This window comes from Schistosoma haematobium, chromosome 1 (assembly GCF_000699445.3).
Source record: "Schistosoma haematobium chromosome 1, whole genome shotgun sequence".
NCBI lineage: Eukaryota > Metazoa > Platyhelminthes > Trematoda > Strigeidida > Schistosomatidae > Schistosoma > Schistosoma haematobium.
The window spans coordinates 72962366-72984310 of NC_067196.1; the positions used below are offsets into that span (position 1 = coordinate 72962366).

The 21945-nt window shown below is 39.2% G+C and overlaps 1 protein-coding gene across 1 annotated transcript; it reads right to left on the reverse strand.

Annotated features, from left to right (window-relative positions):
• Positions 1-3738: 3738 nt before the first annotated feature.
• Positions 3739-12491, reverse strand: RAB1A_1 (Ras- protein Rab-1A). Its single transcript, XM_051209627.1, has 6 exons — positions 12123-12491; positions 11979-12051; positions 11891-11938; positions 11717-11860; positions 7910-8041; positions 3739-6176 (listed from the first exon to the last, which is right to left on the reverse strand). Exons 1-6 carry the CDS (start codon positions 12134-12136, stop codon positions 5988-5990), a joined length of 600 nt encoding a protein of 199 aa, XP_051075084.1. The 5' UTR covers positions 12137-12491; the 3' UTR covers positions 3739-5987.
• Between the last annotated feature and the right edge of the window lie 9454 nt (positions 12492-21945).

The following is a 21945-nucleotide window of genomic DNA, read 5'->3' on the forward strand; positions in this document are numbered from 1 at the left end:
GGTTGACAGACAGTTGTTTTGAGTTGCATATGTTATTCAATTGTAGGAATGCTTTCGTCCCTTTACCAATCCTCACCTTTACGTCTGCATCTGAACCTCCTTGTTCATCGATGATGCTTTCCAGATATGTGAAGCATTCTACATGTTCGAGAGTTTCGTCATCAAGTGTGATTGGTTTGCTGTTCTCATGTTGTATTTGAAGACCCTGGTTTTCCTATTGTGTATGTTGAGGCGTACTGATGCAGAGACTGCTGATACACTGGCTGTCTCTATCTGCATTTGTTCGTGTGTATGTGATAGTAGTGCTAGGTCATCTGCAAAGTCCACATCTTCTAATTGATTCTGAGCTGTCCATTGTATGCCTTGTTTTCCCTCAGATGTCGAGGTCTTCATAATCCAGTCGACCACCAGAAGAAAGAGGAAGGGTGAGAGTAAGCAGCCTTGTCTGACTCCGGTCCTTACTTGGAATGCATCTATCAGCTGTCGTCCATACACTACTTTGCACTGTAGTCCGTTGTATGAGTTCCGGATGATTTTGACGATCTTCCCAGGAACTCCGTAGTGTTGGAGAAGTTTCCATAACGTCCTCCTATCCACACTGTTAAATGCCTTTTCATAATCAATGAAGTTGATGTAGAGTGACGAGTTCCACTCAATTGATTGTTCGACGATGATCCGTAGCGTCGCAATTCGATCTGTGCACGACCGATCCTTACGGAATCCAGCCGGTTGATCTGGAAGTTGAGTGTCTGCTGCGTCTTTCATCTGGTTCAGCAACACTGTTAAAAATTTTCCCTGGTACTGAGAGTAGTGTAATGCCTCTGCAGTTTTCACATTTGCTCAGATCTCCTTTCTTTGGAATCTTGATGAGGTGTCCTTCCTTCCAGTCCATCGGCACTTGTTCCTCCTCCCTAGCCCTCTTGAATAGGAGGTGAGGCATGTTTGTAGTTACTTCGATGTCTGACTTCAGTGCTTCAGCTGATTTGTTGTCGGGTCGTGCTGCTTTCCCGCTCTTGATTTGTCTGATGGCCATTCTGATTTCTTCCGTCGTTGGTGGATTGACATCTATAGGAAGATCGGTGTGTGCTGCTTTGATGTCCGGTGGATTCATTGGAGCCGACCTATTCAGGAGTTCCTCGAATTACTCTACCCATCTGTTCCGCTGTTGTTGAATTTCAGTGATTGGCTTGCCTTCTTTGTCTTTGACCGGTCTCTCTGGTTTACTGTATTTCTCTGTTAGTTTCTTCGTTGTATCGTGAAGCTGTTTCATATTTCCTTCTCTAGCAGCTTTTTATGCCGTCGTTGCTAGTTCTTCCATGTACTTCTTGTCGGCTCTAATGCTCTTCTTCACTTGCTTGTTTGCTTCTGTGTATTCAGCTTGTGCTTGAACTTTCTCTGCTCGTGTTCGGCTGTTGTTAATTGCTGTCTTCTTGCTCTTTCTTTCTTTGATCATGTCCAGTGTTTCTATAGAGATCCATTCCTTATGGTGGTGCTTCTTTAGGCCCAGAACCTCTTGACACGTTGAAGTTAGTGCTTCTTTGATACCTTTCCAGTTGTCCTCCATAGTAGTTTCTTCTTCTTTCAGTAGATCTTGTAAGGTTTGGAACCTTTTGTTGAGAGCTATCTTGAATTCGTTGAGTTTGTTAGTATCTCGAAGGAAGGCTGTATTGAACCTTTGTAGTGCTGTTTGTCCAGTTGTCCAGTTCTTCTTTACCTTCAGTTTTAAATTGGCCACAACTAGGTGGTGATCTGAAGCTATATCAGCTCCTCTACTGGTTCTCACATCTTCCATTGTCCTTCGGAATTTTTTGTTGATGCAAATATGATCTATCTAGTTCTCTGTGGTGTGGTCCGGTGAGATCCATGTAGCTTTGTGTATACGTTTGTGTGAAAATAATGTGCCGCCTATGACCAATTTGTTGAATACACACACATTTGCAAATCTTTCTTCATTTCCGTCTCTCTCTCCCACTCAATCCATGTCGTCCCATAATATCTTCATATCCGGTGTTGTCTTTTTCGACTTTGGCATTTAGATCTCCCATCAGAATAGTGAGATCCTTTCTTGGGCACTTCTCTATGGTTGATTGCAGCCTCTCATAGAATTGATCTTTAATGTCGTCGTTGCTATCATTGGTGGGTGCATAACTCTGGATAATATTCATCGTGATCCCCTCCTTCTTTGTTTTCAAGGATGCTTTGATGATTGTGGATCGGTGAGATTCCCATCCCACAAGTGCATTTCGTGCTACTTTGGACAGCATTAGAGCGACTCCCTGAGTGTGTGTAGCGTTTTCCTCTTCGTGACCAGAGTATAGCAACATCTCTCCCGTATTTAGTCTTTGTTGTCCAGCTTGGGTCCAATGGGTTTCGCTGATTCCCAGTACTGCCAAATTGTATCTCCTCATTTCCGTTGCTATTTGACTGGTCTTCCCGGTCTCCCACATTGTTCGAACATTCCATGTACCTATAAAAATTGTTGCTCTGGTTGTTAGAAGAGGCATCGGCCTCAAGGTTTCCTAAGGAACTCGGCTTTCATCATGAGGCGTCATAGTTCTTCTAAATGAAGACCTTCTAACTCCCAGGGCAGAGTTTAAATGGTTTGAATTATTTTTTCTGGTTAGCGTTTTTTTAGCGAGTTAGTTTTCTACGGGATGGGGTCGCTAACTCCATGCTCAACCCTCCTCCTTTACCCGGGCTTGGGACTGGCAGTAACTCTAGGAGAGTTACTGGCGGAGTTAATTTATTGATCTTTTAAACTATAACTAAGTTATAGTTTAAAAGATTAATAAATTTCAACTGATCACTTGTTGGAAGTTGTTCATAGATTTTTATGACCAGTAAAATAATTTCGTAACAACGAATGTTTAAATCACTGGTACTATATTATAGATATAAATTGTTATATCTAGAGCTTAGATTCTTAATATACAGCGTATAACTTGAGCACTCGAATGCTAGAACTCTCCAAGTCTCAAACAAGAAGACAGAAGAAAACTGGAGAAAGTGCTTGTTGGGTAAGAATCAAAACGTACAGAAAATCATGGGTATTTCAAGATATTAGCGTTTGTTATATGAATATTATAATTCAACCAATTCTCAAAGAGGCATGTTGTGCTACTAACCAATAGTAGCATGTCACGTTGATATTCTAGAGAGCACCATTATATTCTGACTGGATGGAACTCTTCGGCTCCTCTGGATGCTCCGTCGTAGTCCTCATAAGCCATCCCGACATAAATCACAGCACCGCTAACTAATCTGTAACGGGATGATTGAGTAAATAAGTCCCGGATATTGTAGGGATGAGTTATTCGGTAAACTCATAAACTGACAGGTCCCGCGTTCGAATCTCGCGGGGCGGGATCGTGAATGCGCGCCGCTGAGGAGTTCCATACTAGGACGAAACGGACGTTCAGCGCTTCCAGGTTTTCCATGATGGTCTAGCTTCAATTGACTCAGGAATTCAATTATTAAATCACTACAATTTCCACAAAACCCCTCTCTGTTTATAAACTTTCAGTAATTAAAGTAAATTGGGTACATTTACAAAGTTTTAATCCATCACACAATCAATGAAGCTGAGTGGAGCAGGACCAAGTTATTGATTTGTTTTAGTTTGAATCAATTACCAAGATAAAGCATTACATTGGTCTATTACATCTGGATTGAAGTAATCATTTAAGTTGAAAATATGTTAATTTTAGGAACTTGTTATTAACACAGCAATTATTCGAAATTACATGGAATAAATTTACTTGACAATTAATATTTATGGATGGATGGATATCATAATTTTATCTGATTGCAACCATTCTTTTACTGATTCATTCCCTGATTCCACAACTCAATTTTTATCTAGCTATATCATTTAGATGTTCGACTCTCATGAGAAGGGTGCAAACCAACCAACGTTAAGCACCTTTGTTAAAGTACCATTCCCAATTTATTTGCTGACTTTAAAATTGTGACCTGGAATATATTCACAGAAAATGACCAAGTAATTAACCGATTAAAACCAGAACCCAATGTTTGCAATCTCTTATATACATAAATTGGTCCCGATTGGTGCTAGCATTGTGGGGAACCCCTACAACTCCTGGAGCAACCACACAAGAATGTCCCGAATGCTTAAAAATTGGTCTCCGGAAATCCCGTCTAACTAACAGAAGTAAGATTGTTGAGCATGCTGACCACTCATCTTATCTTCCAAGACTCAATAAACAGTTGGTCGATGGCTAACGAGAACTCAGCAAAGATCTTACTCGGTCATTGATATTTCGCATCGCCGGGGCGATGTCTTCCCGTTTATCGTAGGGTGAGTATATTCATTAGCATCTAGCTGTATGAATTTATGGATGTGGAACTTGCATAGGTTATTACTAACAAACTAAAATATATTGGTGTAAGTATTAAGTAGGCGAAGCTCAGGTTTGGAGCAAGATATGCACTAGGAGACCAAACTAACTCATTTACAAGGTACTTAGATATGAGCCACACTCTAAGTGTGGGAGCTAACCACCTGACCCCCCACAGCCGAAGTAGAGCAGGGTCCGAACTTGGGGCTTGGAGGCTGGAAGTTGAACATCTTAAACACTGGGCGAGACGGTTGGGATATATTACGAACGCTCAACCATTAACCCAAACATGCAATATTTGGCATAGGAGCAAGCTGTGGAAAGGTTATGGGCGACCAGACCGATTAGTAATGAGCCCGTAGAGTGACCAACTAACTGAATATTGTAAATCTGTCTGGTATTTCTGATGGAGTTCGTATGACGACCACAATTTCCGGTTGGGGACAAGTTTCATGGATTGAAATGGGCGTAAACAGCACAAATAAATCGACTCTTTATCTTCCTCTTAGCTTTGAGTCTCAATATGGTTTCGCCGACCGATTTAATTATTTCCATTTGAAGCCGATTCTCCGTCGAGTTTCTTGATACCACTGATACTATCATCTTCACAATTTTGTTTTCCACTTTATTTTTTTCTGTAATGACACAACGTGTGTTAACTTGGGTAAATGAGCATTCGTGAAGAGTACTAAGTTGTCTATGACTGACTGTTGCAGATAGTAAAATTGTTAGATAATCAGGATTTTAGGAAGAATAGACCATGCCACTATCCTCCTACGTTATTGAACTCGCTGTCAATACATGACTGTTTCCTACGGATTCAATATCAAACCCTGTGAGTGGATGCTTACCTTTACAATTAACATGAAAATATTGAAGAATTAGAGTAAAATTATTTGACCATCGCTCATGAAGAGTAACAGAAGTTGGACATTTATTTAATCACTTTAAATCTCAATAATTTTTAGATAAGGTGCGTTTTAGAATTCCACTTTTTATTTAGTGCACCAAGGTGAAGCAGAGCTGAGATACACTTATTACAAACCGAACTAGCTTTTATTTTTAGTCCTAAACAGGTGACCAAATACATACATCTAAATAATAAAACGACTTTGACATGGTAAAACACCACATAAAAAAGGAATGAAAAGATTTATCGCATACAGTTAATAAAATCCCTTAAACAAATAAGATTATTTTTATTAATGCCACTGAAAAATCGAACGAATAGATATGGTACATAGATCATTTTTTTGTTTTCAACGAAAACGAGAGCTTTTAGAGTGTATAAGTTTTCAAAAAAATATTAGTGCAGTCTTGTGTTGGTGGTAATAAATCGGACCTCAGATGAGAAGGAAACGATGGTAATTTATTTCAAAATGAAACTAAAATACACCAGCAAAACTCAACTGGAACAGGATAGTAAATGTACTGATCAATAAAACACCTGAATACAAATACAATCCTGCGATGTCCTGTTCCGAGAATTTCAGACACAAAATAATATCACAAGTTTAGTAATGAAGGAAGGAGAATGAGATGAATAGTTGTTTTGATAAGCGCACAATCACATAGAAATAAACCATAATAAAGTTGAGGGTGGATAGATTTAAGATTACCAAGAAATATTTAACAGCAACCCCCACTTTTTTTGACAGGTTGTGTACTATTAACTGGTACAGTAGAAGACAACATATTTTGTACTGGTGTTGCATTTTCTTGAATCTTTTCAGCCATTTTTAAGAATGCGTTTTCAACATTAGTGGCATCCTTGGCACTGGTTTCTATGAAAGACATTTGATTTTTATCAGCAAACTCCTGGGAAATTAAAGATCACACCACGTTATGAGCAATAGTATGAAAGTAGAATCAAAATAACTAAAGGTTAATTATATTATCAATTTCGATTAAAAAACATAAACTCTAAACCTGCAATCTAGTCACAAAATAATTTTGGGGTGGTTACTAACAGTGAAAGCTATGACAATCATCACTCAGCTACCATATAGAAATCTCTATACTGGGTGGGATGAGGTGTGTTCAATTTGTGAAGATTTCATCTGTGGTACCTGATTGTTTAATTCAAAGTATGGACAAAATATGTGGATCCAAACCCCTAAATACTGGTAATAAAATATCAAGACTATATGAATTACTAAAAGAATATTCACCTTTTATTAGTTGGGAAATTGGTTGAAAAAGTTGAGCACAAAACGCATAAGTAACAAGGATAAAATTCGATCTTTAAGACGGGGATTGGTCAAATTGAAGTTTGTCTTAAGTGAGTCCTGTACTGTTCATATACTAACTTGATGTACGATAAAAAATTCAATGGCAAAATTATGATCAACCCCGTATTCGAGTACATCCTGGAATTTTGTTTCGGTTGTAGAGTACACATTTTGAGTAAAGGCTACCTGGATATCTAGAAAGAATTGGGTGGAGTATAAACCTGTGATCCGATGATCGGAAGCTGAGTCGTAAATATGCCATCCAGTTGAATGCTAAACCTAAATTATTGATTACCAATGAGATGAAGAATGAATCAGCAGTCGCTTATGAATGCATTCATATAAAAATTTGTTTTAATCACCCATCAAGTTCATTCAGCCAATCATAAGGAACATGGAAACTGCCATATATATGCGTCAGTTTAAGTTGCCACACTACACCGACACAGTGAAATGCTGAAGTACAACAAGTAATAACAGAACAAGTGGTAGTAGAAAAGATTAGAGATTCTAAAAGTATGGATTCGCGAAATAAAAATTTATAAGATAATTACGAAACCTAGGATCCAGGTAAAGATAAAACCAAACACAAGAGACAATATCATCAGTAGAAATATGTGTCCATTAGAAACAGAAAGATCGTAACTAAATAAAGATTTAAGAAACTTCACAGGTTGAAATCATGAGTCGATTGAAGCTAGACCACCATGGAAAACCTGGAAGCACTAGACGGCCACTACGTCCTAGTATAGGACTCCTCAGCAGTGCGCATCCACGACCCCGCACTGCTGAGGAGTCCTATACTAGGACGTAGTGGCCGTCTAGTGCTTCCAGGTTTTCCATGGTGGTCTAGCTTCAATCGACTCATGATTTCAACCTGTGAAATTTCTAACTCTCCACAAAACCCATCCTGATAAAGATTTAAGACTAACATACTGAATTTTTACAGTGATAGCAGATTGTTTACAGTCAGTAATCATAAATATAATTGTATAATCAGCCTTGTGCTGCACTGAAGCAGTTTAATCCAAAATAATATGAAGGGGAACTTAATCTGCAGCTTACTGGTTGAAAGTCAAATGCTTGAGTAACAGCTCTATATTTATACAGATGCGGGAAAAAATTGTGAAAAGATTAAGTTGACATATTGTAATCAATATTATGTATAGACTTAAGGTATGCATAGGCTATTAACATAGAAGCCAACTTTAACAACTACTGCTAGCGCATACAAGAAAATTGGCCAGTCTAAGAATATACTGGTAGTAGTGAGTAGATCTTATGTCTAATCAACGTAGCTAAATGTATGGTTTTACAAACCTTCGCAACAGACGTCTCAACAGCACGTCGATTCGCCAAATCACACTTGTTACCCACTAAAAGACGGCTGACTGTAGAGTTAGCATAGCAACTGATCTCATGGAGCCAACTTTGGACGTTTGCAAATGTTGACTACAAAAGAAATAAAAAGTATGGAGTGCAGTAAGCAAGGTTGATAAAAAAAGTCAAAAACAAAATTATCTAATCACTTAGACCAAACTAGCCGATGTAGTTTTTAACTAGTGATTAATTAATGTACCTGATAGGTAAATTAATGAGCTCGATAATCACGGAAAAACTGGATGCTTTTAAGGCTTTATATCTAAAAAAGTGTTGAGATTGTTTTATCTCGCTCACAATGGTGACAATATAGTTGATCTAATTATATTCTCATACCCGTTAATTCCGTCTCTACCTATTACATATGTGTATTCTCATTTTTCGTTAATAAGACAAGGCGATTAAATAGATATTTCTCAAGACTAATAAACAGAATTAATAATTTACTGATATGCTTTATTGAGAAAAATAACTTCCTTGAAAATCTGAGATTTTTTCGCCTACGTCAGGTAGTAGAAATTAGCGAAGTATATCTTACCCTCGCCAACATTTTATCAATCAAAGAACAAATGGAATACTCATTCTCTTCAACCACGACAGTTATGAATTAAGATTCCATAAACAAATTTTATGAACAAAAAGTAATAACATAGGTTAGCAGCTCAGGCTCTATGTTGATTATGACTGATTGAATTAATGTCTATCAATAGATGAAAGAGAATGACGCCCGAGTAATATCCACCTATAAAACTGAGTTACGGACATAAGCCCTCCATTGAACAAATATTAGAAAGTGAGACTTAATAGGCTTTTTAACTAACGAAATAGCTAATGTACAAAATTATTGGAACAAAAATAAACATAATCCGGTTTTATAAACAAGTAGTGTCCATTTTGTACATCGACCATTGACTAGTGAATCAAGACCTAACCCAGACTTGGTTTTTGCCCCGTCATAAAGCAACACTCCACGGTTCGAAAACAGAATGTCTTGAATAGACTGATATTACGATACAAATCGTACGGAAAACGGGACTAACATTATCGTATGGGTACGCCTGAATAATGAGAGGATACTTTGCTCATAATGGTATATGTATGACAAGACCGTTCTTGATCCATCAGTAAGGACCAAAGACGCTAGTATATAAAAGCATATTACATCCATAAATATCTGAATAAAAATCACTTTCCCTTAACACTAATTAGTGATAATTCAAGCTGATTTGATCTCCACCATCTCATTTGTAAAACACACACCAGACATTTTCGTTGATTTTCAGCGATGTAGTATTTGTCGTTATTATACTGAGAAAGAATTATCGGAATCTCATATCAGATATCCGGACTCATATAATTTATGATAATTGCACTGACGATATGAACTTTCTTAGATAGTGGACAACGATTCATAAAGAATATAGTTAGCATATTGCATCACTTTGTGTTTCATTGTAAAAAGCCCTATTCATGCCATGAAATATCTTTACATGTAATTTTACTATCAGTGATGAGGTTATCGAAGTGTGAACTAAGATTTCTAAAGATAAAAAGAACGCGGGTGATATGGAGTTCGGTAAAAATTAACAGCCGTGGTAGTCACAATTCATACAAATATACAGAAGATAGACTAAGGTAAAGCATGAAATGGTGTTTAAATTTTTAACGACTGGATTCTAACCATCTTAATTGAGTCCTCCCAGTCACTAATTAGTTTTCCCAGAAACATTAAAAGGAGAACTGGTTAGTCTCCACAACCTAGTCAGTCAAACGCAACGTAGAACCTAGCACATTTACACCGGTTTAAGTTGCTGTACCCCGCTAGCACAGCTTAGACCAATGGTTAAAAGCGTCATGTACTGATGTCATACACTGACCCGATCATTACTAGTCTACTGATATAATTCTAAGATAGTGGTAGTTGTTTTCAGGTGTGTTGCCAGGACGCGCAATGCTGACTAGTGTTGCGGACGGTTGGAAGAAAGTTAGGGGCGACCAAACCAAAACGTGGCATCAGTGCTTGAAGTCACTAGCTTCTAGTCTGAGCCATGTTGGTAGATGTAAACTACTTGGTTGTGGTCCACACAACTATCGTAACAAATGGTTAAAGATTGGGTGACATGGCTCAGAATCGACCACAGTGGCGTCGGTAAGTACACTCTTTGTCTTCCCTCAAACTGTGCGACTAAGGTTGCTTTATACCTTTCTTTCTACCAACTAATTCTTTCTTCTCGTACTATATCCTTATACACAATCTTTCTTTTATACATTAATACCATTGAACTAACTACTTCTATGAATTTGGTGTTCATCTTGTTGTGTTAATGAGGTATGGCAACTTGGATCGATGCATATATGTGCCTGGTCCTACGCTGTAGCTGACTGACTGTTGCAGAATAGTGGATCGCCAGTAATATGACAAACCAGGTATATGGATATTTCACTAAAGGTAATGGTAATACTTACTCATGTTACAGCCCCCAAATGCCCTGGTATGACCGAGAGTTGGGTGGGCCCGCCCTCTCTCGAAATACTCTCACACGGCCGCGCGTATACAGCCTCTGCCAGGGAAGTCCTACTCACTGCCTTCTCGTGGCGGGGGTGTTGTCTACGAGATTGAGAGTACGAAAGGCGAATGTCCGGCGCTTTAACCGGATTCTAAACCAATAGTGCACATGGGCTTCAGTATCTTGCGGGAACAAATGGCGTATGAACCAATTTTCGGTCACCGGCTACCATGGGACTGCATCTCCTTACGATGCTTCACTGCCTTGTGGATCAGACCTTCAGGTCGAAGGCTCGGGGTGTGGCCCCCTAAGAAAACCACCTGCTTCGGTCTGGGCACTCGAGCAGCATCACAGCCCTCACACAAATCGAATGATTTATGTGGCGCATATCTACTTGGTGCCTCCTTGTACCAATGTTTATGTTTAAATGAATAAATAATAAAAATGTTACTGTAGCTAATTACAGATGACAGGAATTGACAGCATATTAATGTGGGGTTGCAAGTTTAAGACGTGTTTGGAGAGATGTGATATCTGATAGTCATCTGAATTAGACACTGGATAAGATAAATTGGTAAAGGTCCAAATGTTTGGAAACTAGGGAAAACTTCGACACGGAAATGCGATTTGATTACCATGCATACACTAGTGGGAGGCTATAGAGTACGCCTAAGTTGCATAGTGTTCCCTGTTTGCTTGGGTAGTGGCACATGGAGTGGGATTTAAACTAGTGCATAATCTAATAGACTTCACATCTACAAACCAGTGATACACCTGAAATCCTGACAAGCCGATATCTTGTTTCAATAAGTCTAACCAAGCTTTACAGTGCTGTCGACCGACACTGACTTTGTGAGACTACACATCAAGAGTGATTGCACTGGATTTCCCGTGACTTCATTGTTGAAAAACTTGGTAAATAGTGAGTACCAAAAGACATGATATGGTTGTTACGAAGACATTGGGGGTTACGCATATTGGTGATATTGCTGATAAAAAAAGCAGGAAATAAGTGACGCAAACAAAACTTTCGGTCTTACATGCTTGATTTCACTTCCCTGAATATGAAACTTGAACAAGACTATCACTGATAATACACCTAACTGTACTAAACATAAATTATCACACAAAACTTTGGAGCTAATGTGGTAATATAACACGTTAGGTGGCATAAGGCCTCAAGCAATCCAACAGCCGCAATGATCAGCGCGTAAAATAACTAAAATAGTGGAACGCTCACCTGATCTGTTATATCATACACAATTATAATTCCTTGGGCACCGCGGTAGTATGAAGAAGTAATTGTTCGGAAACGTTCTTGACCAGCAGTATCCCAAATTTGGAGTTTCACAACCTTACCATTTAAATCAATGGTGCGTATTTTCTGAAAAGCGTCAGATTAATATGTACTTACAAAGTCAACACCGATAGTACTGATATACGTTTCATTAAATGTTTCATCCTAAATCAATTTTACAATCAATGGTCAAAAGAAAATTTACGGCAAATCTTAGCAACAAACATGATTTCCCCACTCCCGAATCACCGATCAGTAGTAGCTTAAGTAGATAATCACTAAAAAATAGAAAGAATTTAAATAAATGTGCCAAAAAAGTGGAAGAATTCCGTGGGTAATGTAAACATACTAATCTGGATTCATTTGGATGCACAAACGAACTTAATGTTACGCTGTCGCCGCCAACGAGCGCTTACGGGCAGGTTTCGGTTTCGGTGACATCCAACAAACAAATGGTTCAAATGGTTGTGGACGGAATAGAAGCTTTCGCTTAACAGGCTTCCGTGTCTAGTAGCAGAGGATCACCAATACCTCCAGGCAGGGACCTAGGTATGTTTACGATAAAAGAGGAAAAAGAAATTGGTAAATCATAGTAAGATACTATCCTCAGACCTTAAGAATAGATCAGGTTCCCTCTTAAAAGACTCCTGGGAATTCGCTCGGACTAGCTCGACAGTCGGTGAGTTCCAGCATTTGACAACTCTTAAGGAGTAGAAGTTGTGTCTACAGTCCTGTAGTGACTCACATTTATCACGAAAACACGACTGGTTTAATAAAAACAATAATTATTATAACCAACTGTACCAGTGTTTGTTTAAATGTGCTTTTGTTTGACTGTGCTAATGACAGCTATATTGTGCTTCCATTCTTATTCTCACCCTTTGATTGTGACTTCGCGCAGATTCGGTTACGTTCTGTAACCAAGCTTGTATCCTGGCACGATCTCGGTATCCTTTCGATACCACGAGATCGCCAGCAAATATATCTCGACTTGGTCCATTAACTGCCTTCTGATATTTGACTTCTCGGGGATCTTATGGATTTATTTGGTTACGTTCAACCTTCGCCTTCTGATTTACTTGGCACGTGTTTCTTGGTAGCGGTGTTCATAGTTAATCTCGACTCGACGCCACGCTACAGTCCGTTCTGCTTTCTACTTATGAATGAGAAATTTTACCAATCTAATCAGTCAGTTGAAATAAATTCCAGACTCGCTTTCGGAACTGTTGGGTCACTTCATGATAGTTGGGAGAAATGTTCAGCAGACTTTTGAGTGAAGCATTGGGCTTTTTAACGTCAGTAATAGCAATCATGAAAGTAGAGAGAACATGAATACAGGATATTTGGTCAAACTTCGTAGTACATAAGGGTGATATAAATGCGATTATGATGTATATTATTGTTTGTGTTCCTTACGTCATTCTCTCTAATAGCCTACTCCCAAGTAATTAGCAGTTCTGAATTTTTACCCAGCAACGAGTGTTTCTCGCCACTCGAAAGGCTTTTCTGCAGCTTTTAACGACAGAAATTTCAGGTTCCTCCAGCGCTCACATAATTATCTGACAATAAGCCCGGTCAAATATCACTGTGCCTTAGTCAAATCCTTCTAAGGTCAGAATACTGAATATTGGACAGTTTACCTATCCTTTCTGTAATCTGAAGGAAACGAAGCGCACGGATCAAATGCTTACCACTGACAGGCGCGTGCGCCTATGATTCTGTCCCATACTTCTGTCAACTCTTAATGGTAATTTATTCTGTTGTCCGGTGAGAGCACTTATTCTAGCCAGCCGCTTGGTTGTCGTGGAAGCATAACCCCAGTTAAGTACTAAATGCGAAGTGTGGCATTGAGGCGATTCAGGAGGTTACACCATCAATATCCAACCTGCTAAAACTGATGGGCAAGTTAGTGCTTCCAGCTTATGTTGATTCAATCAATCCCGAAGGAACTAACTAGCCTAGGGCCCATGGTTTAGTGTATTCTTCATCTCTCAGTGCTTTGTTCTTAAAACTCGTTCCATATCATCTAGTTACATGATCTAGTAGTCTCACACTCGTCTTCCTCCGCCTCTAATCATAGTCATCCTTTTTTCTGATTAATATCATCATCTCTACTTATGTTATCGGGGATCTCTACTGAAAGAAGCGTCTTAGGTGCTTAATATCAATGTACTAAACCTGCATGTATAGTAAACTCAAATGCGGTTAGTGCGACTGCTCCTGAAGAATGAGTAGATTCATTTTGTTTTCTTACCAGAACTCTTTGAGCGCGTAGCAAGTAAAAACAGGCCTACCCCTGACCGTAAAACAGTGTCTGTCACAGTAAGGATATAGACCTGTCCTTAATAACGCACACTACATTCCCGTTTATTCAAAGTAATTAGCTCCTTTCAGAAACTTTGATGGAACAATGAGAAGACTGAGTTGATGAAAAATGTGATGGAGTAGCTCTATACACTCCGGAAAATTTGGCCACGAATATGTTAGTCTAGGAATTTCATATCCAAATCAATAAAAGTTAGTTAAACAGAGGTTCAAATAAATATAAAGGGATAACCCCAAAATGCCACACTAACTTAGGATATAAAAGGACTTAAAGACTGCAGAAACAAATCCAAGACAACGACCAGACGTTGATTCACACATAAAGTGGGTTTGAATTTGCAAACAGTTTAGGCTTCTAAAAATTTGGGAAGTCGTCTTTGAAAATTCTTACGCAATCACTTTAAAACTATATTACTGCTGATTCTGTGTCTCGTTTCAATGATGTGTTCTCTAATTGATGGTCATGGTTTCCTAACTCTCACGTTTATCTGGGCGCATGACATCAGCTAGTTCTGAAGCCACTTAGACATATGTTTTATAACCTAGAATGCAATGTCCGGTTGCTACTCCGCGTGCAACCGCATCATGTCAAGTCAATTATGGTTTATCGGATGTATTAGTCTACTAGCAGTAATATGTTAATTAAAGGCTATACCAATTGTAAAACCCGATAAAACCACCTACTAACACTGGTGATCTGCACAGCAAATGTCTCTACAACTGTGCAAACAGTGCTAAATCTGACAAACTAACTGGCACGCAAGTTCGCATTCATTTTTTGGTGGTTTGAACATGTTCTTTCAATCGGTCTCCTGACAGAGATATAACTGGAAATCGTCGTATGCTGATAGAATAATGTAAACAAAGCGAAATGACTTTTTATTTTAAATTAGTAGCATAACAATTATAGAACTCAGTCTATGGCTCTCCTAGGGTTACTCACAGTCCTTAGCAAGGATAAGGGAGGAGGTCTAAGTACGGGGTTAGCAAGCCCATTCCATAGAAAACAACTCTGCGAAAAACTCTAGCCGTAAAAATAATCTAGACCACCTAAACTCTGCCCAGGACGTCCAAAGATCTGCCTGCAAATGAGTTTGGACGTCCCATAGGGAAACCTAAGACTCTTCGGAAATCATGAGACCGTTGTCCTTTCAAACAACCACTGCAACAAGTAATGTAGGTACATGGAATGTTCGGACAACGTGAGAGACCAGGAGGACCAGTAGAATAGCCAGAGAAATGAGAGGATACAATTTGGTGGCCTTCGAAATAAAAGAAAACTCGTCTGACCCTAGCTGGATAAAATGATTAGCTTCGTAAGAGGTGTTGTTGTACTCTTGCCACGAAGAAGAAAATGCATCACATACACAAGGATTTACACTGATGCTGTTTAAAGAAGTACGAAAAGTACTTATATGGTGAAAATATCATGGGTCTAGTATCACCAACGCGTTCTTCAAAACTAACAAAGAGAGGATCACAACGAATGTTATTTAGTGCATTGCATTCATCGTTGAGATTTAAAACGAGGATAAAAATCGGTTATTATGGGAGACTGGCATCGATCTCAGAGAAGTGGCCAGGAAAGAACCTGACCATATTGACGAGAGACCTGAAAATCAGAATGGGGATGGACAACATCGGGTATGAAGATATTATGGGGTGACATGGATTGACTAGGAGAAAGAATCAAAAATATTGAGAGGTTCGCAATTTCATGTGCCTTCAACGCAGTGATCAAAGTTGACAAAATATTCCCCACAAGCACATATACAAAGCTATGTGGGTTTTTATAGCTCACACTTCGCAAAACTATATCCACCATATTTCCATCACTAATATATGCAAACGGTAAATGGAAGACGTGAGAGATCAGAGAGGGGCTGACATAGCTTCGGCTCACAACCAGGTGGTTGACAAGATAGAATTAAAACTAAAGAAACGCTGGGAATCCGGAAAAACAACGTTAAAGAAGCTCAGTATACACTTCCTTCGAGATACTGTAAAACTCAGCGAATTCAAGATCGCTCACTGCAACAGGTTCCAAACATCATAAGATCTCTCAAGGGAGGGAACTATCATGAAGAACAACTGGAAAGGGATCAAAGAAACATGAACTTCAACGTGCCAGGAGTTGGCGTGCCCCAAGAAGCTCCATCAATAGGAATGGATCTCTCTCTATTATTGGATTCAAGAAACTCAGAGAATGTAGACAGCAATCAGCAACAGCCAAAAAAGAGCAGAGAACATCGAGGAACAAGCTTGGTGCATAGAAACAATAAGCGTAAGTATTTGGAAGATCTAGTGTTAATGTTAGAGAAAGCTTCAAGAATAAAATGTGAGACAACTTTATGACACAACAAGGAAACTTGCTGTAAAACATGGTAAACTAGAGCGATCAGTCGGGGAAAAGGAAGGCAACATAATCACAGTGGAACAGATAGATAGAACATATTGGGGATCTCTTTGAGTGAAAAACCTCATTAAACCTGTGACGAGTTAAGTTGGCTGAAAATGTAAAGTCACGTATTTATTTATCTCTTCATTTCACCTAAGCACCATATTGCCTGTTGTCCTATATTGAAAGTTGAAACGTTTGTAATTTTAATCTAAGACCCTGCGCTGCGACTGTTCCGTTCCACAATCCCAATAAACAGATACTGCAACCATCAGTCTAGCTTTTTGACACATAAATCGGAAGGTAATTTCTAGAACCAAAGTCTCGTAGACACTGTCGCAAAATCGCTACTGAATCTTAGAAATGGAAGCAAGTCATCACGGTGGGCCACAGTGAAGGTCACAAAAACCTAAATAATCCGAACAGATCTGTTGGTACCGCAAGAGGTTCAACTAGTGATGTTATCTGTTTTAGAGTGAGACCAGAGTTCTTTGCTGCAAGTAGGCTTTGCAATTATTGGTTCTCTTTCTGGTTATCTTCTAACGCTTCAGATTTACGTCGATTGTTGGGTTATGCTCACTTCTATCTGAAATGGAACATCTTAAGAAATGATGCAAATCAGGTCTAGAGTTGCTTAGACTAACAAATATTGAGGTAAACGCGTAACTGTATAGGCAAAAACGTCAATCTAAACATATTACTTGGTGCTTCTTGTTAGTATTTGTAGAATTATGGTCTACTATGATATTAGTACTGCTCTAATAATAGACCTAATCCTAAATTTGTAGATTTGTCATGATATAACTGCCTAATCTATAAGATCTTACGTGGAAGTCACACCATCGACTACACCAACTCACTGTATCGTATCAATTACCAATACATGATGTAGAACAAGGTTAGGCTAGAGAAAGAACAATATATTTAATATGAATAGAAGATATAAGGTAACATTCAGCAGAGACCACGCCTGCATGGCCGAGCCATGCCACTCGATCAACTCCAGTCCATTCAGTTCATTCTTCGCGCCTTCTCCATTGTTAGGTACTTCTCCGCGTTAAATATTGAATATCTATTTTCTGAGTAGTCTCGTGTTCACAGCTTTGTGGATTGTGTGGCTATTGTCCAATGCCACTACATATTCACCAGAAAAGAGAAAAAACAGACTCCTAGTTGAAAAGGCTAGAAACCTTTCTGATACATCAGAAGTACCAAGTAAGGCACGGGACGAAATCCTGTATTCTACACATGTGCTTCCGATGTCGAAAAGAAGAAAATTTAAGAATAAACAGATTATAGATGGACCACTGAAATTAAGGATGGTAAATCTTGAATTTTGGCATGGAGTTCTCTTATCTAAGTGACCAAGTAGCCTTTTGGCACCTTACACTAATTTATAACCCTCTTTTGACTCTTGTGAATAGGCTAGTTTTTACGAGGTCTCTCCAGAGTTGCACAAAGGTTAATCATAAATTACAGTCCCATCTTACCTAGACTTGTTTGTACTGTTATGCGAGTATGCACAACTGAGTAACAAAAAACAGGTTAGTAGTATGAATAAGGAATCATACTGATGGCAAAGACTGAAGAGTCGAAATGGTTTAAGATTATGTGGATCATCAAAATGTAGTGAGCGAAATAATGTTCTTGGACATCCGAATAAATTTCGGATTTTTGCGATATTTTCTGTCATAAGTATTCTTTCAAGTCATGAATGAGTTCCTCTATCCTACCGTACGTGTACAGTTTAGGTCCTAACAGGATTTCTTAACAGAAAACAAGTTTAATTAAGGCCTTCAAGCATGAGCCAAACAGGTAGTTTCATAGGAATGCAGCATCAATATAATCGAATAATTACTTCCCACTAGACCATGAAAAGCCGCAAGCAGACAAAATTCTCTTCTCCTCAGTCATGGAAAGATTGTATTTTGCTTGTCATCATACTTTTTACTAGTCAAAAATCTTACCTTTTCGCTTGGAGTCAAAGTACACTTAAGTGGTGCTTTAATCTAATCTCTGTATTGAACATCGTACTGAAATACTTTATCTTTACTAAAACCGTATTGCAAGAAAATCAGACAGCTTTAACTTCAGTATCAGGGGTAAATGGCCATTTGATGTGCTACATTGGTACGAAATTAACTAATGATATAGATTATAGGATACTGATCAGATTATCTATAGTCTCGGGACGGTCAGGGTACATAGTTAGTCGAAAGAAAATATCAAACACTTAAAGGATACTCAGGGGCTAACAGCGCAGTCATACGCAATGTAAATATATATTGGCCTACTTCATCAGGAGTTTGTGTGAATACCTAACCGACCACATTTTGCTAGGGGTGTGTCCAGTAAAGACTGGAGACGTTAGCATCAATGTCGAAGACTTGTATCAGGCACTTTATGTTCGAGAACAAGTCAATCAATCTGTGATATTGAGGTTGTTCTCCTACGCTCACCATTCAGATTCATGTTTCCAAATTTATGCTGGATTAGCTATTCTACTAAGACAACCTATAACATGCCAACTCGGACTTTTATATTGAGACTGTGTGGCAGGCATCAAATGAAAAAAATCAGACAATAAAAGACATAGTTATTAATTTACTTAACACTACTCTCTAAAAGCAACATCTGTCCCAATAAACAGCCTTCTTTATTCCAACCCTGACTTCCCTTCCTTCATTTGAACTTGCTTCACCTTGATAATATCACAACTCATTGTTCTTTATTACTGCGTTCTCTCATCTGGAGCCTCTGACCAAATTTCACTTTAGCTACAAGAGCTAGTATGAATTTAATCCAATAATTTACCACACTCCTGCCTGTTCCAATACAAAATGTTAAGTATTTTTTACTGTTCATATCCAAGTGTCTCACTGGTCCTCGGTTTCTCTTCCCTTTTTCAGGATCATGCTCTGAGGGCACAGCAATGGAACTTCTGACATATGGAACTGACTGGACGTACATGTTTTCCCAAGGTCATAGTTCACACAAAGCGCTCTACAAGTCTACTTTATAACAACTATTAACTTAAAAGTCTCATTGCATAAACACTTGGCACGATCAAAATCCTAACACAATTATGCTGAGATCGGATTTCGTGTGTAACGTGGACGCGACACTAATTTGGAGAATATTTTGAAACTTACTCAATATATCTGAAGGAATGAACTGATATTCACTTTTGTAAACCATATTTATTCCACATGCATACTGTGAAACAATAAATATCGTAATTTATAGATCATGCCTGGATAAATGGCGTGTACCTGCCATTGCACAAATATATTACCATTTTAATTTTTATGTATCGTGATACTTTTTTTGTTTTCGGATATATATTTTTCACTCGTTCATTCTCGTACCTAATATTTCACCATGACGGAACAGATGCCCGAGATACTTAGGTCAAACACTATCTCCCCACCTTCGTTTCAACTAATGCCCTTCTGGCTAGACAACATCGAGGCCTGGTTCTGTTATGCAGAGGACGACCTCCACGAGCACGGTGCGAACGACACATGTTCACAATTCCTCACAGAATTAAGGGCACTACCGCGCGAGTTTAACAGGTATGTAACACCTAGTATGTTTACTGGTGATGTTTCTGAACCCTACGAAACACTTGAACGATCTATCCTTAGACAAGGAGATCTAACCTATCGACAAAGGTTAGACCAACTCCCAATAGTATCGACCTGCAACACGGTTCTGCGACGGACATGTTGCAACGGATGAGAGAGGTTAGCGGCCAAAGAACTTTCGACGAAGGCCTATTCAAACAACTTTTCTTGTCTCAGCTTCCCCAACAGGTGCAAGCGGTCCTGGTCTCGTTTCGGAACAACGCCGTAGATGAGCTGGCTGCATCCGCCGACCGCATTTTAGAAATCACGAAATCTTCTAATGCCGAGGTTTTTTCCAGTCAAAGAAACGCCTCAAACGAACCAGGATGACATTACGTAAATATGTCAGACACTTACACGCTATCTTAGATTTCTTAGCGACCGTAAACGGTCACATACCCCGAGAAGAAGCACTTCACGTAAGCGATCTGTCTCTAGACCACGAGAGACGGATAACCCTGACTGGTGTTGGTATCATAACCAGTATGAAAAGTCTTCCAGAAATTGCAGAAAACCCTGTAATTTTCCCAACTCAAAACCGATTGACTCGAAAAACAACTCGGGAAACTTCCCAGCCGGCACGCGTTAACGACAACCGTAGCCGGCGAACATATTCGTCTGTTATACGTCACAGATGTGACAACGAAAGTTAGCTACCTTGTCGATACTGACGCAGAAGTTAGCGTTCTTCCAGTAAATTCTAACGACCGGCTTCATGAATCGGTTTTAAACCTACAAGCGGCAAACGGAATGCCTATCTCTACATATGATAAAAGGCACGTTTACCTTAACGTGGGTTTACACAAACCCATTTACTAGATCTTTGTTGTTGCAGATGTTTCTATGCCAATCATTGGTATGGACCTCCTACAACACCACAATCGACTTATCGGTACGCGCAAACGGAGGCTAGTAGACGGAAACACTAATTTATCTGTTTGCGTAACTTCTTTTCCAGTTACGGAATATCTCCTGTCACACTTAGGCACACGATAGATCCATTCTGTCAACCATTACTCGATAAGTATTCTGGGGTAAACCAACCTCAACCAAAATAGCTGTGTGTAAACAGCAATGTTAAACATCACATCACGACTACAGGACCACCTGTATTCTCTAAAGCACGCCGACTGGCTCCCAAAAGCTGAGGTTCGCAAATAAACGAATTGTACCTTGAAAGGTACAGTCGTCTTTTCGAAAATCGACTTAGTTAAAGCTTATGACCGAATTTCCATGGACACTGACGACACTTCAAAACCGCTATCACTACTCCTTTCGGTCTAAGAAATGCTGCGCAAACATTCCAAAGGTTCATAGATGACGTTTTTCGAGGTCTCATCTTCGTACATGCGTATATTGATGACTGCTTAATAGCAAGTCCGGACAGAGAATCCCATCTCAAGCATCTGGACCTTGTTTTCGAATGACTGCGAAGGCATGGATTACTGTAAACATTCAGAAATGCCAAATCTGAACCAACTCCTCAGATTTCCTAAGACAAAATTGAGGCGCAGGGCATCCAACCTCTTAAAAGCAAAGTGGCGGCCATTCTGGATTATCCAGAACCGACCACCATTAGGCAACTACGCGCATTTGACGGTTTCGTAAGTTTCTATAGACGGTTCATACCAAACTGCGCGCCCCTCATGAAACCGTTAACCGACCAACTTCGTGGAAATGCGAAGTCCTTCAGTTTAGACGATACCGCGCGACAAGCATTCTCCACAGTTAAGGAACTTATCGCGAAGGCAACCATACCTTGTTTCCTTATTAATATATTGTACTACATGGTCCCTTATAATGAGGAAAGACGACCAGACGCT

Coding starts and splice junctions, on each gene's coding strand:
- RAB1A_1 (XM_051209627.1), bottom strand. Junction 11,939..11,978: donor GTTTGTTGCTAAGATTTGCC/GTAAATTTTCTT, acceptor AAATTGATTTAG/GATGAAACATTTAATGAAAC. Junction 8,042..11,716: donor TGTATGATATAACAGATCAG/GTGAGCGTTCCA, acceptor TTTCTTTTGTAG/TCAACATTTGCAAACGTCCA.